We start from the raw sequence: 14,356 nt of genomic DNA, 5'->3' as shown, positions 1-14,356 counted from the left end.
ATATGTATGTGTAAAGCATCTCTCTGCCCCTCGCTGAGAAGTGAGTTGTAGAAAAAAAGCACTTAAATCTGCTCAGCTTATTAAGTGCAGGCTGGAGTCCCATGCGATTCTGCTTAAAACATAAATAAATGGGAGTTGCAGTGCAGAGTGCAGGGTAATATGAATTACGGGTAGAAACTGGCCATTAGTTGTTGGCTCCTGTCTGTGTGATCTGCTGTTGTGCTGCTACAGATGAAGACAGATTAAGGCCAGAGATGGGAGGAATGGCAAGGAGGCTCCCTCGTGCTCACCTGCCTCTTTGTGTCTGATACTCCTTGTCTGAACTGCAGCGGGATTTTAGCCATCCCTGCCTTGCAAGGCCAGGGCTCACTGCAGGCCAGGCCAAATGAGAGGAGCGGTGCTTGGTATGCCCTGCTCTGCTTTCCTGCCCACCCAGCTCCAGGCTCATGCGTATTTCCGGCATGTGAACGTGCAGGGTGATGGAACATGCAGCTCAGGAGTACTTCCAAATACAGAGAGCATTGGTGTGCATTGTTCTGTACCAGCACTTCACTGGCATGTCAAGCACAGCAGGGTGCTTAGGGGACCAAAGATCCTTATAGCATGTTGTTGCTCATCTGGTGATTTTCTTCAGCTGTAGCAACTATTAAGGTGCTACAGCGATAGAGAAATTGTCTTCTAACTTGACTCTGAGCTTTCATTTCCATTTTCTAGATTATTTCTTTTAAAGTCGTAGAGAAGCTTTAGTTTGCCTCAGGTTGTACAGCTTTAGACTGAAGAATGGAGGACGTGTTCAGTCAGAAGTAGCAAGTATTTTGTTCTTATTCAGGTATCAGGAGAGCCCAGTTCTCTCAGAAGTGGGAGCTGCTCAGATACTCGGTGGAAAGCCAGCCCTAGAGATGTGGGACTGTGCACCTGGAGCTGTTAGTCCTCCAGAGAGGCCTGAGTCATGAATCCCAATCCTTGTTTTGCCACTGTCACAACCTTTTCAAGGGCTTGTTAAATTTGTCTGCCATTTTTAATATCACAGGACATCCAAAGCATACCTTTTGCTTTTATTTTCAGTCCAGAACTCCAGAACTTACACGTTAACTCAGCCAAAAAGCCAAGTATTTTTTTTACTTTTAGCCACATAATATTCTGCTGTATCCTGTCCATTTAATATTCATGGATGATGTTTTCTCCTATAGGAAGATTAGGAATTATCCCCATGCATGGCCTTGCAAAACCCAAAGTGTCAATTATTATTGTGATTATTATTACTGCTGTTATTTTCATCTTGCAACATGATCAGGTGTTCTTGCAGGCAGCTCTGCCTCACTGCTGTAGTGATGTTCTCAGCAGTGTCACCTGGAAGTACAAATCTCTGGCAAGTAGATCTCACAATTACACTTGCTGTAGAAGGAGTAGAAGTGCATGGACTGTGCTCAGTGATGTTTGTCTTTTTTTGTCTTGCAGATTGAGGGATTTTAATGGCTTTCAGGTAGAAGCCAAGTGGAGACAATCAAAATGAACTCTATGGACAGGCACATACAGCAGACCAATGACCGGCTGCAGTGCATAAAACAGGTAAGCTGAAGGTGAACATGGTTACTGCTAGAGCATTGCGTGTTGTATGGCAGGTCGTGATGAGCATTATGGTCTCCAGATGTGTGATGAATACCCTGGCCTTTTGTGTGGAGGAGAGTGGGAGTGAAACATTGTAAAATGACTGCAGAGAAGAATATCTGCTGCTGATGTCTAAACCTCAAAAGCCAAACTTTCCGTTTCACCTTTCTGAAGAGCCATCAGTCTGGAGATTCAACTAAATCAGTGAAATAATGTTCGCAGCTTGTTTTCCCCTCTCGTCTGAGCAGTTTTCTCTGGCTGACTATTTGGTAATAATTCCTGCCACTGCAGATTTAGATGCTAGTCCATCCTGCTGTCTGTTCTATATTTGTGTTAACCAAGTGCTTTGGGACGTATACATATTTATTCTTGAGGGAGCACAGCACTTTGCTATTCATAGATTTCTTTGTGTGGTGGATGCAAGAACCTTAAGTCAAAGGAATTATCAAAAAATAGGTATGGGGATGGTACTGCATAAGTCTAGATCTCTAAACTTCTTATCTGTTTCCATTCTCTTACCTTCAGCAGTCTCCATTACGATTAGTTGTGTTTGCCCATATATTTGTAGAGGTTTATGTTATCTGGAATACATTTTAATGTAAATAACAGATGAAATGCGTTTACTTGCAAGTCTAGCCATGTAGATGCTTTGGCAGGATATGAGAAAAAGAGCAGAGTTTGAACCAGTCATTTTCTCTGTGTGTTTTCTTTATATGAGAGGATTTCGGAATAAGTCGAACAAAGCTAGTTTGTATGTCAGGGAGCAGAAATAGGAAACTGTCCCTGCAGAATTGCTGGTCGTAGTCCATCCTTGGCCTGAGTCTGTGGTGGCTGTTTTTTTAAAATCTCTTTCATTACTCTGTGGTGAAATTTAATGCATCTCATGGCTGTTTGAAGGCCTGAGGGAAATGAATTTTGGGATTTCATCCCAGTTCCTTATGAACTATATGGTTCAGAAAAAGCATGCCCTTGGCTGTCACAAATTGGTGTCCTTTTTGGCCATCCTAGCCCAGAGGATGAAGAATGAAGTGACTTACAGTACTGTTTAACCTTCCAGCTGCATGAACAAGCCTTCAGATCAAGTGGAGACAAATGGAGAATGCTACTCAGTTCCGACTTCTAGAGCTCCCAGTTTTTGTACATAGAGAATTTCTGTTATTTTAATACAATGAAAGAATCTAAAATTACTTTTTCTTTTTACAGTATTATTAAAGAGGTATTTTTTACTATGTAATGGATGCTTAGTCAGTCTAAGCTTCTAACTTCATTTATACCATGCTGGTTTACACAGGCAGATGAAGGCAGAGAGGAAGGGAATAAGGTCAGACTTTCCACTGTTGGTGGAATATTCTTGATTTGATTTGATCCCGTCTGGAAGAAAGCTTAGAGACTTCTGTTGGACAGGGCATGGTTGCATAGTTGCTCTGTTCTGCCAGACAGCAAGAGATGCCTAGCAAGGAGTTTCCTGCCTGGGAGTGGTTGCAACTTTAAGGTCTCCATTTCCTATAAAACCCTGAATCAGTGAATATGAGCGTTCTTATTTTCAACTCATGACAAAAAGTAGTTAAACAAGCCAGTGACTTACCACCAAAAATATAGAGCATAATCTTTTTTGTGAAAGTTGCAATACTTGAGGTTTAGTCTGAGAGGAATGACTGCTGTTTGGTTTGTCCTTGAATTTAACATAGAGACTTTTTTTTCATAGTTCCAAAATCTTGGGATGGGAGAGAGAGAAACTGACTCAGACTGGCTTTTCAGAGGAGTCTCTTCTGTCACACAGCCATAAGTTTCCTGCTCTGAGATGTTTTACCTTGTTCTTTGAGACAGGTCATTAGCTGGCACAATTAGCGTAATACCATGGCAAGACATTGCCAGATCACCCGTGGAGAACCAAGCTACTCACTGTTACATGCAGTACCTTACATGATCATGTCAATGTACTCTCACCAATTTTGGGGGATTAGCGGCAAGATCAGACACAAATCTGCCTGTTTTTTCCCCAGTCTTTCTCCCTTTCTTCCCAGCCTGTGAACAAAAAAGCAGTGCTGCTCTCCTGAACAGACATGTGCTTGCAGGCCGGTTAGTGCAGGAGCGGCTGCACAAGGGGCAGAAGCCGCCCTCCCTTGGCACCCAGCACCCACCCATCCGATCGCCCTGCTGGCAGCCAGGCGCACGTGGTCAGCTCCACACAGCTTGCCCAGTCGAGACACCTATAAATGGCTCTCCCAGCGCCTGGGCAGGCAGATCAGGTTGCAGCACAAGCTGCTGGCTTCCAGCTCTGGCTCGTGAGACGCCCACAGTGTCCTTGCTGACTTCTGTTTCAGGATCAAGGTTGTGTTTTACTTTTATCTTTTTTTAGCGTTTTCCAGCTACAAAACCAAAACTTGTATATGATCAGCTGGTTAGGAAATGAAGAGCGTGTGTGTGTTAAGAACTGTTTCAGAAGAGATGAAAGGGCAAACTGAAGAGGTGGCTGTGTGTTTACACTTAAAAACCAGACTTCTGTGGAAGGCTGGAACAGCTTGTGTGGTCTCTTTGTAGCTGATTCCCTCACTATTTGTAAGTGTATGTGCTTTAAAATCAAACACTTTTTTTAATGTTCTGTGGAAAAAGCCAAAGTAACAGCCTTCTCCTAACACATGCAATTAGTTTGTCATAACACTGTGGACTCTTAAGGATATGCTGAAGGAGACTGATCTTCGGAGTGTGGGCTTCTTATCCGGAATTTTTTGTCCACACAAACAAAACTGTGGAAGGCTTTGTGCTCAGCAGAGGCCCAAGGGCCCCTGAGCTGCCCTGCACTGAAAGCCTGTTTCCCGGCCAGCACTGCTTCCTTTGGAGATCCACTGCAGCTGCCATTGCAGGGCAGCAGTGCGGGGCTGCATCTCAAGACCTCATGGAGCCCAAGCCTAAGGAAAGCTCCAGAACTGACTCGTTTTCTTACCTACTTCCTCATAACTGCATAGCAGCCCAACAGTGCGGGTTTATCTAGGCAGTTTTTTATATTTTCTTTTTGTACCATGAGCAAATGCCAGGCAAAATCACTAGGCTGCAGTCCCACTCATGTCCATCCTCACCCTGATGGGATCAGCTTTCAGAGGTTCAGGATGTTTTACATCTAGAGACTTATAGATTTGTCGTTTCTGCTTGCTGGCAGTCAGTTTGGAAGTTTTCTACACATCTCTTGGGAAATTCTTGAAAAGAGAAAGATAAGGAAAATCTCTGTGTAAGTAGAAAGGAAGCCACCCTTTTCAGAATAGGTGTGTGAGATCTTCCTGCTGCACTACGGGCAGCTATCAAGGCAGGTACTCGAGCTGTGCTGAAGTTCTAGTAATGGGTTAGTGGGAAGTATGGGCAAGTTCTCTGGTGTCCGAAGTGTTTGTGTTGAGAACAGAGAAGGCTGATTCTGCCACATGTGTCACGTTACATCAGAGCACATTGAGCAATATATCCTCAGATGATGCTGGATCACGCAATGAACCAGGCATAATTGGAGGCACACATCACACTGCTGGTTTCTAGAAAGAGATTAGCATTTCTCCCCTCCCTTCTTCCCTCCTTCCCTCCCTCAGGAAGGCTTGTTGAATTGCTGCAATTGCCGTGCTTTATAATGCCTCCTGAGCTGTTAAGAGAGAGAGATGCTAAAAGTTGCAATTGCTGCGTGTTTGCATTGATCTTTTCTTTCTCAGACTGGAAACAAACAGTCCCATTTATTTTATCATTCTGCAAGTTGGTGTTTGGTTGCTCACTTGCAATTCAGAAGAAAATAGAATTGTCTTTATTTTTACATAGCTGTTAGCATTTAAGCCCTGAGATGTTCAAACTAATCCTGCTTTCCAGAATTATTGATGCAGATTCATGTAAATGCTCAGCAGTCCTAAACATGTCATTTATAATGTATTTTGGATGGTATAATATGGGCAGATGTGAAATTATAGCTGGAAAGGTTTTAATAAAGCTTCATGAAAATTGCATTCTTCATGAATTTTGAAAATTAGAAGTCTTCCTATGAAGGGCACATTTATTTAGAACGTGTATTGTTCTGGTTGAAATCCCCATAAAATGTTACTTTTTTTTTAAGCAGCTAAACATGAAATAACATACAGTAGGAAACCTGATGGTACAAAGGAATTTTCTCTCTTCCCTGAGAGCCATAGCTGCATATTCTTCATCTGCTTTCTTGATCAGTCTGTAGAAATATTCCTCTGCTAGAGTTAAGTATGTTTAGGAAAAACTGACAGCAGACCAGCTTTCCTGGCTCCTCCAGTCCACTTACAGACCTGTCAATCAGCATTCCTGCCTTGTCAGATCCTGCATCCCAGTAGGCGACTGCTCTGGCACAGACAGCGGAGCCACAAGGGAATGAGCAAAGAGAGGAGTGCTAGAAGCACTTCTGGTGGGGGAAGCACTGTCCTGAAGCTTGCAGCATTTGGATATCTTGTTTGTCTGGTGAGATGGCTGAGTACAAGAGATTTCAGAGGATTGAATATAACCCACCATCTACGGTAGGCTTGAAGTTGATGCCGGCACAGATCTCCCCTTCCCAGTCCTGCTTCTCTTTTTATTGCAGCTCTGTCCTCAAGGGTTGAGGTATTAATATTATTAACTTTTTTTTTTCAAAGAGAAAATACACATTTTAAACTTACAATTAAAACGTCTAGTAGAATTGTATTTAGATTAATTTTATTTCATTTTTTCCTTTGCAATTAACTGATCGAGCCCAATGCTTAAAATTGCCTATTGGTGAATAAGGATGAACAGTTGAAAATTCTAGAAATCTGTAAGCTAGTTCATGGTGTCACCTTGGTGTCAGATGAGCATAGGAAATTCTTTTTGTCAGCAGCTGGGTCGAACTCTGCAGTGAATACGTGACCTAGCTGGCAACATGTCTCCAGCATCTGTCATACCATTTCTGGCTCTTCGTGTGTGCGTGCTTGCTGCTTCATTTCCCTTAGTTACGTGTGTTGGTGCAATGGCAAATCCCTAGCAGGTACAGCTTGTACAGCATTTGCACTTAAGGGCCTTTGCAAAAGCAGAAAGTGTTTTTAAAAAAATTGTTTGAAGTGTTTGAAGTGGTAATGTTACTGTTAACACCAAGAGCCTTCAGCTGCACAGACCTTTACTGTCATCTGCTGAAAGAAAACTTCCCTTGTGTTAATAGCTCCTTATTGCTTCTGTGCTGTATAGAAGAAGAACCAGTACTGGTGTGCATCAGCAGGTCACAGAGCATGTGCTGTGGGCAGTTCTGCCAGCCCATGCAGAAGGGAGGGAAGGGCAGGCTGGTGTTTTGAGAACTGATAGGCTGGTGCTGTAGAAAAGCCTGTAAACTAGAAACTGTGTCCAAGTATGCTGTTTCACATTTACCTCTTACTACCTAATTTGTTATTGTGCATTGGATAGAGCCTGTTGCCTACCAGTGGAGCATGTCCTGTGTGCTAATGAAAATTCAGTCATTTTTCCATCCTTTTTGTAGTTCAGATCAATGCCAATGTACAAACTACTCATGTTCATGAGTTTGCTGGTGTGGGTGTAGCTGTCCTTTTTGCTGTTGCCCACGTTGTATCCCATTGACAGAATGCAATGCACGAAGTGGACAGCAACTGCTACAGTGAAAAGTTTCCTAGTGAAGGAATCAGATCCCTTCACTCAGCTGGCAGACATGCGTTAGGCAGCAGAAGTTGGATGATGTGGCATTAGTGGACTTGGATTTTTGTAGCTCATTAATTCTCCTGGGCTTTGCAAAAATTCCCGTACTACTCTAAAATTCTTACCTAGTAACGATGAATCTAAATTTCAAAATGATTCATCCTGAGAAAAAGAACATGCTTATTAGTCTCATCCTAGTCTCTCTCATGACTAGGAGAATGAGGGAGGCCTTTGGAATACCTTGGAATTATGTTATTTCCATAGCGTTCTTTGCAAGGCAGATCAGGGTGAGGGAAACATCCAGAAAAGCATGATCAGGTATTTGTATAGCAAACCTTGGCAGAAGGAACCATTTCATCCTTACCTGACTCTTCACCATGGATTTTTTCCTCTCACACTGAATTTGTGCTGTTAATATCTAACTGCTGAAGAGAATTGTGCAAGACATATGTTCCATTTCCACAGATGCATATAATATAGAAATTGATTAAAAAAAATAGTGGATTCTTCAAATAACCTGGAAGAGGAATCACTGCTTTTGGTGATTCTGCCTGGTAGGACCCATGAAAATAGATCAAGTGAATTAAACATCTTCCACAGTGCCATCAGTTCATGCAGCAGTCATTTTTAATAGTCACCTTGAGATTTTATCTCTGTATAGATTAAGAGATTAAAATAATAAAGATTAAGTCTGTTGATTAAAAGTGCCGTAAAAAGCACAACCAGTGAGTAAGTAAATTACTTAAATGACACAAAAAAAAAATTTGGAAGGCAAAGTACATCAAAGGTACTGCCATTTCACTGGGTCTACTGAAGACTGTTGCTTTTGATTCCAGATAAGTGCATTTGCTCTCCTGAAATTTAGAAAATGAAGATTTTTTTTTTTTTAAATGAGTTGATTCAATGCATAAATCAGGTGATTTTGAGGTTTTTTTCTCTCTTTTTTTTCCCTTTCACCTTTAATTCATTTTCTATTCTTGTTTGCATTATTGCTTTTTTAAAGGCTGTACTACTGACAACAGCTTTCTACTCAAGGGTTGTTGTCATGCTTCATTGATGTCTTTAAAACATCTTAATATGGACCAAACTGCATGAAGAAACCACTAACCCCAACTTTTCAAAATGGTGAGGTATGTGCCTCAAATTATTAAATGTTCATAGCACAGATTTATTTTTTTGTTTGTTTTTAGGTAGAATTTTCATTTTCCCTGCATCCTTCACTTAGTCTTCTACTTAAGGACACTGTGATGCTGATTTATTTATTTATTTATTTATTTAAAGAATGCAGGTGAACAACTTGAAGACAAGTCTATTTTCATCAATAATATTTATTAATAATTTAAGTAAATATTTTAAAAGGGCTATAGTATTTGAAAGAAAAAAAACGTTCTTGGAGAAAAATAACATTAATACAGAAGCATTTAGGGCTCAAACTGCTTGCTGAAAATAATGAGGACATCAAGGAAGAAAACGGTACTGTTGTGTTGTCTATTGAAACAATGAAGAAATGTAAAGAAGCATCAGCGTCACTGCGGTCGTCACACATGGAGACGTGTTACACTAGCGTGTTATGAAGGGAAATATTAATGGCAAATGGCTTGTTTTGGTTACCAAGAAGAGTGAGTGAACGGGTTAGTCAAATGGATTTCATAATTCAAATGAGCTGAAATTGCAGATTTAAAGGTAGAGTGGAGCCTTATGTCACTGAGCATGGCCTAAGAGAAAGAACAAGCATTTGTTCCTTTGTTTCTTGACTTTTTTTCATAAAGGCACTCTTTGTGAGTTACTAAGGAGCTCTCTGATTCTTCTGAGTCGTTACAAAACACACTGTTCTCAGGGCTCTCAGCAGGCCAGGTGCTGGTTGCATGAAGGATACAAAGTCTGGACTGGGTGCTGCTGTTCCTGTGAGCAGGAAGATGACTGGCCACTTGCATGCCCGATGTCCATCAGTCAGATCTGAATCCCTATAATCTCCTTATGGTCCAGGCAGGCTGTGGTAGAGCAGCAGCAGCAGGGTCTATGGACATTTAATTTGTTGCATGTTCGTTTGTGTAACACAAAGTTGTAAGTGTACTGCAATGAAGTAGCTATTAAAGATACAGAGTAAGGATGGCAAAGTAATTCTGATCATCACAGCCAGGGAACAATTCTTGTTGTAAGCTCTGCTGTGTGTGGTGAGGATCAGGACACTGCATTCATCTCTGACGCGTCTGTGAATCCAGCAGACATATCATGATTGCTGTATTGTCACTTCCGTCTTGCAGCCTGTGCATGTGTGTGCAGTCCTCCTTACAGATCTCGCAGTACGTGAGACCAAGGCTGTTCAGTCAGCAGGCATTCATCTTTTCTGAAGCCAACACTGGTTTGTAAACACATTTTATATGACATGTCAACTTGCTTTAGCAAAGGGGTTGGACTCAATGATCTGTAGAGGTCCCTTCCAACCCCAGCAATTGTGTGATTCAGTGATTCCCTATGAGTGAGGCATCTGCAGAAATTGCATTAGTACTTTTGTTCTGCTACTGCTCACAGTAAATGAACACCTTGTCTTTTTGCAGCTCAGTTATGCTCATGTTTTCTTTCTGTTCCTTTTCTCGTTTGTTTAATGTGTCTTCAGTGATTATTCACATCCTCAACTCCCCCACTATTTTTGTGTACTTAAAACATCTGATAAAGAGGTGCTGGGCTTTGCTGAGCATTTACTGTTTTTTCCCTTGAAAAAGAGGCTGTAGTGGGCAAGTAGGGCAGAGGTGATTCCCTTTCACTCTGGTTTTATAAGAAGCTGTGGACTAACATGGTTTTAATCTCTTTCTCAGTGTATCTAGTGCCTCTCAAAATGTGAGCTTAATAAAATATTTATAAAGCCTCCAATGGAATAAACCATGTAAGTGCAAGATAATTCTATTCATTAGGGATCTCTCAATCTCACAAACACTAAATTTTGGGGAGGAGGGAGGGATTATCTGAATACAAAATGCACAGCTTGAGCCTTTTAATTTTTTTATAAATAAAACAATCTTTGATATTGAAGGGGACTGTAGAGAGTTGAACTACATGTAACCGTGTTCAGATAAACAAAAAACACACTCCCAAAAGAAAGAAAATATCTCAGTACTCCCCTCTACCCTCTCAAAAAAGGAAAAGACCGTTGGTTTTGAATCTTCACAGCAGACTCATTTTTAATATACTGAGTACAGCAGCTCACATAGATGGCCTTTCTATAATCACATTACTTGACTATGAAAAAATAGAGAAGCTGCCTCTGAGTTATGGCATTTTCTACTTCTGAAGCTCATCCCCAGTTAATGTCCCATGTTTCTGTGACACCCCTTGAGCTCAGCTGCAGCCAGTGAATGGTATGGCATGGAGAGAAAACATTTTTGTGGATGGGAATCAGAAGTGTGTGCCTGCGATGGAAGAGGAGCTCACAGCTAGGCTCACTCGTGAAGCCCACTGAGGCTTTTCAGGAATGAGGATGGGATCAGTGTATTCCAGCGAGTGAACGCTGCTGATTTGCAGGCCATGTACTGCTTGTGTGTGGGGCTGATGAGCTATCAAATTCAGGTCTAGGAGGAGCATACTTGTGTGCTGAGTAATGCCTGAAAAACTGCCTTGTCTCCCCAGGGTTACTCTGTATCAAAGCACCAGGAATCCTGTTTACATTCTTGAGATAGGCGATTGCTTTTTCTTTCAGGGCTGAGCTCCCTTTGCCAGACAAGCAGGACCACAGTAAATCTGCTCCCGTGTTACTCCAGTTGAGGGACTTGTAATCTTTGTCTCTTTGCTCTTTCCCTGTCCCTTTCTTTCCTATAGTCATCTCCCCACTTCCATTCAGTGCAGCAAGTCCAGATGAATGTTCAGATAAACAAAAAGTAGTGTGCACTGCCTGGTCAAATGTGCCAAAGCACCAGGACACCAAGTGCCGTTTCTCAGTGAACAGAGCAGGTGCCTAAACTTTTTGTGTACAAAAGTCACATTGGTACACAGGAAGCAGAGATCAGCTCCTTCCTCAGACGGTGTCAATTGATTTAGTCCCTAAGGAACTACTCTTTTCATAGTTTTGATCATCCTGTTTTTTATACATGAATCTTGACAAGGTTTACATTTTGCTTTGCTTTTAAATCCTTAGGTTTTACAGTCATGTGAAAATCTTACATTGTGGAGGAAAGCTTGAAAACCTGCACACCAGCAGCTAAAAATAGCAAATGAATCCTGTGAACTTCAGAGCTGTGTACATGCATTTCAGATGTCATAAGCCCTGTGCAAAACTCACAGCATGCTGAATATCTAGCACATAATGCAGAGGAGGTGGATTAGATGCTGGCTTCTGTATGACCCACAATTCGAGATGTGTAATGCAGTGCGAGATAAATTTTGCAGAACTTATAGATGAACCTGTTATGCAAACTAGGAATGATTCGGCTGAAGTCTGAGGAAAAAACACAGAGTAAATATCTAAACACAAAGCTTCATCATTTTCTTTTGGTATATCTCTTTGTATGCATTGTGCATTAGGGAGAACAGCAAGGAATATTAATAGCAAAAACATATTTCTCTGGGCAAAAAGAATCAAAAGTGCTGTTATTTCAAAAAAAGGGGAGGGTCTTCATTAGGCAGGAGGAATATTTGCGCTGTGAGCTGAACTCTGTCCTCCTCCAATACTGATGACATAGCTCCACCTTGGGGAGAAGCTTTGTGGTGCGGACAGCCCAGAAGACGAGCTGCAGGCAGGGGTGCTCATCCCTCCCAGCCCACCTTGTCCTGCTGCCGCCTTTGGGTCCGCTTGGGCAGCCTTGTGGGCAGGTGGGGAAGCTTTCTGCCCTGTGTGGAACAGTAATTCTTAGAACAAAGAGCTAGCCTGCACAGTTTAGGGAAAGAAGGTCTTGGGGCAGCCTGTCCTGAGAGTCTGTGTGTCAAGGAGGCACATCCTTATTTTCAGGTCCACCTCAGTCAGACACCGGCAGAAGGTAGTGCACTGTGTGCTGTGCCATTCCTGTGAGCTCTGCAGTGCCCTGCTTCTGCCTCCTGTGCTGCTGTGGTCAGGGCAGCTGCACAGGCCATCTGGCTCGCAGCACCATGCCACACACAGTGTGTGGGTCTTGCTGCTGGGCCCAGGCTGGCTCTACTCAAGGAGCAGCAGCCGCAGCCTTCTGCCCCACCAAAGAGCAGCTGCCACCCAGTTTTGATTTTCCTGATTTGCTAAGCAGAGGTTTTGCCAAAAGTGCAGCGTGAGCAGACACCGCATAATAATGGGTTAATTTCAGAGGGAAGAAAAAGCTGCCGACAGGCAAGCTGGGTTTTCTTTTTCTGCACAGTCAAAAGCTCTGTCTGCTGCTGGTGTGTTCTATCGCTAATGTGAAATTCCCAGCCTCCTTGATTAGTGAAGCTAGACAGTAGACAGGGTCCAAGTGGCTAACCATGTGAGAAATGCAGTGACTGTAGGCTACTGTTAATTAACCTAGAATCTAGCAACATGGCATCGTGTCTGTGTGATAAGTTATATTATCTTCAGCAGCTCAATTAAATCAAGGAGTGAGACACAGAGCAGACGTAACTCGGCAAAATAAACAGACAACTTGAGTCAGCCTTCATAATTTGGCGCGACATCACGTAAATAAATGCAATAACTTGTTTAGCATAGTTAAGCAGTTTGCTGCTCAAAAACTTATTTGCATGACATCTCATTTTGAATAGGTTAAGTTGCGGCAAATTAGGACTTTGTCTTCAGTTTGATGTACTCCAAAGAAGGGAGAGAAAAAAATCCTCCACCAGAAATATGCAGTTTGTAAATTCTACATTTGTTTTCTATAGCAACTACTTGGAACATATGGATTCCGTGTTTAAATGATTCTTTTTCCATACCATTGCTGTCATGAGACAGCTTCAGCCCTGTGTAATTGGTCTTAATTTTGGCTGTGACTCTTCCATTACTTCTTAAACTGTTCTCCCTAACATACACAAGTGTATAACCAGGTTGCAGTCCTTCATATTTGAAGGGGATAAGGCTGTTGTTCTTGCTGTATTTCAATGTGGATGTTTGATTTCTGTCTCTAAAATTATGTGGAGTCCTTGGTTGCGGGAAGTGGGCTGCACTCACTTTGGTGTGGGTGTGAAGACTGAAAGTACTCAATTATGCTGTAGTATCTAATTTGAAAAAGATGCATTCTTTATTACATGTGCCTATTTCACACATCTGTGCTGTGAAGCACATAGTTTGGGGCTCATTGCTGAGTTTTATTGCTTATTGGGAGTTTTTAGATACCTTCTAATTGGGAGGGAGTAACAATTTCCAGAAACGGCTGTATTTTGTAATGCATGCACCAAAAATTGCCACATATCAGCTGCTCCACATAAGTCCCCATGTGAATGTCATTTTCTTCCTGCTGGTGACCACAAAACAGCAAATCATGAAACAGACACTCAGATGTTTAGTGTGAAAAAGAGTAAACTTATGTCCTGCTGTACCTGCATTGTCTGCTTGTATTCTCTGTTGATATACAGCAATGATCTGTTCCTTATTTAAATAAAATGTTTAAGCCACACATGGGCATGTGCAGCAGGTAGACACTCCTGTCTTCCCCAGAATCCAGCTCAAATGCCAGCTCTGTTCTGGAAAGGAGATTCGCTGGTACAGTTCTTTCTTGTGGAACACAGGGAGGAGGACAGCGAGCACCTTTGCTGTTTTCTCCATTCCTCACGCCAATCTAGTAATTAAAGTGCTGCAAAGAACATGGGGTTCCTTCCAAGACCAAAAATGAATGACTCGAAGAGACTGTCTCTTTAGAGCACCACCTGGTGATCCCTGCAGTAATGAGCCATTCACATGCATTAGGTATCTCTGTGATCTCTGTTCAGTCCAGGATTAGAAAATATTAGTCTTTTGGAATCAGAAATGATTAGTCTGAGCATTTTATTAGGTTTTGCAATAATGGAAATTGTCATGTTTCACTTAAAACTGTCTAAGATGTAGATGATAGTGCAGCCAGTCTGGTAAATAATTGAGTTCATTGTCTTCTTTCACCTCCACTTCAGATTCTGTTCATACACACTACTTGTTGATAGCACTGTAGCTTGCAAGCGTGGTTGCAGGTCCCATCTTTCA

General features: G+C 42.0%; 1 protein-coding gene across 13 annotated transcripts in view; it reads left to right on the top strand.

Annotated features, from left to right (window-relative positions):
• Positions 1 to 14,356, top strand: part of ZMIZ1 (zinc finger MIZ-type containing 1) — a 325,404-nt gene that overhangs the window by 170,907 nt on the left and 140,141 nt on the right. For all 13 annotated transcript variants that reach the window (XM_048946996.1, XM_048946995.1, XM_048947003.1 and 10 more), the window contains one exon: positions 1,459 to 1,569. In XM_048946996.1, coding sequence (XP_048802953.1) covers positions 1,510 to 1,569 — 60 coding nt within the window. In that variant the 5' untranslated portion in view covers positions 1,459 to 1,509. The remainder of the gene's footprint in view (positions 1 to 1,458; positions 1,570 to 14,356) is intronic.

Source organism: Lagopus muta, chromosome 5 (assembly GCF_023343835.1).
Source record: "Lagopus muta isolate bLagMut1 chromosome 5, bLagMut1 primary, whole genome shotgun sequence".
Lineage (NCBI taxonomy): Eukaryota > Metazoa > Chordata > Aves > Galliformes > Phasianidae > Lagopus > Lagopus muta.
Note: the sequence above shows the minus strand (reverse complement) of the source record. Positions and strands in the feature narration are given on the sequence as shown.